This window comes from Fulmarus glacialis, unplaced genomic scaffold (genome assembly GCF_000690835.1).
Source record: "Fulmarus glacialis isolate BGI_N327 unplaced genomic scaffold, ASM69083v1 scaffold18902, whole genome shotgun sequence".
Classification (NCBI taxonomy): domain Eukaryota; kingdom Metazoa; phylum Chordata; class Aves; order Procellariiformes; family Procellariidae; genus Fulmarus; species Fulmarus glacialis.
The window spans coordinates 354-944 of NW_009199964.1; the positions used below are offsets into that span (position 1 = coordinate 354).

Here is a 591-nt window from a genome sequence, read left to right on the forward strand (position 1 = left end):
GATCGGGAGCGCATGGCTTCTCGCTGTCAGCAGCTCCCCCGTGTTTTCCCCAGGAGGACCATCCTTGAGCTGCACGAGCGAGAAAGCTGCTACCTGCGGGACGTGGCGCTGGCCACAGAGCAGAATTACGCCAAGAATGACCATGAGGTCACGCTGAATTTCCAGAGCGCCCGGGATGACATCAAAAACAAGGCAGGGGGAGGAACCGGCGAGGAGCCCTTTAGGGCTTGTGAGCAGAGCACATGGCAAGGTTTGGGAGGTGCTGGGTCACCCACAGCTATGTCTGTCCCCAGAGCCTGCAGGAGAAGCAGTACAGCCGCATGCAGCTGGGTGGGAAGGTGGAGGTGCTGTGGGAGCAGTTCCAGCGGGCCATGCAGAGCTACACGGAGGCCACCGAGCACCAGAAGATCGCTTTTGAGGTGCTGAAGCAGAAGGACGAGAAGAGCTCCAGGGAGATAGAGATGCAGGCAAAGAAGCTGCAAAAGCTGCAGGTTGCGGCAGGACGTAGGGCGGCCGTGGGAGCGGAGATGCCCCCGTCCCGCTGCTCACGTTTCGCCTGTCCCCAGGACTCGGTCACAGCCACCAAAGGCC

General features: G+C 61.1%; 1 protein-coding gene across 1 annotated transcript in view; it reads left to right on the forward strand.

The window, feature by feature from the left end:
• Positions 1 to 591, forward strand: part of CCDC65 (coiled-coil domain containing 65) — a gene marked incomplete at both ends in the record, with an annotated part of 1,186 nt that overhangs the window by 350 nt on the left and 245 nt on the right. Inside the window, 2 exons of the mRNA XM_009573428.1 lie at positions 54 to 192; positions 294 to 491. Of these exons, the coding sequence (XP_009571723.1) occupies positions 54 to 192; positions 294 to 491 (337 nt within the window). The remainder of the gene's footprint in view (positions 1 to 53; positions 193 to 293; positions 492 to 591) is intronic.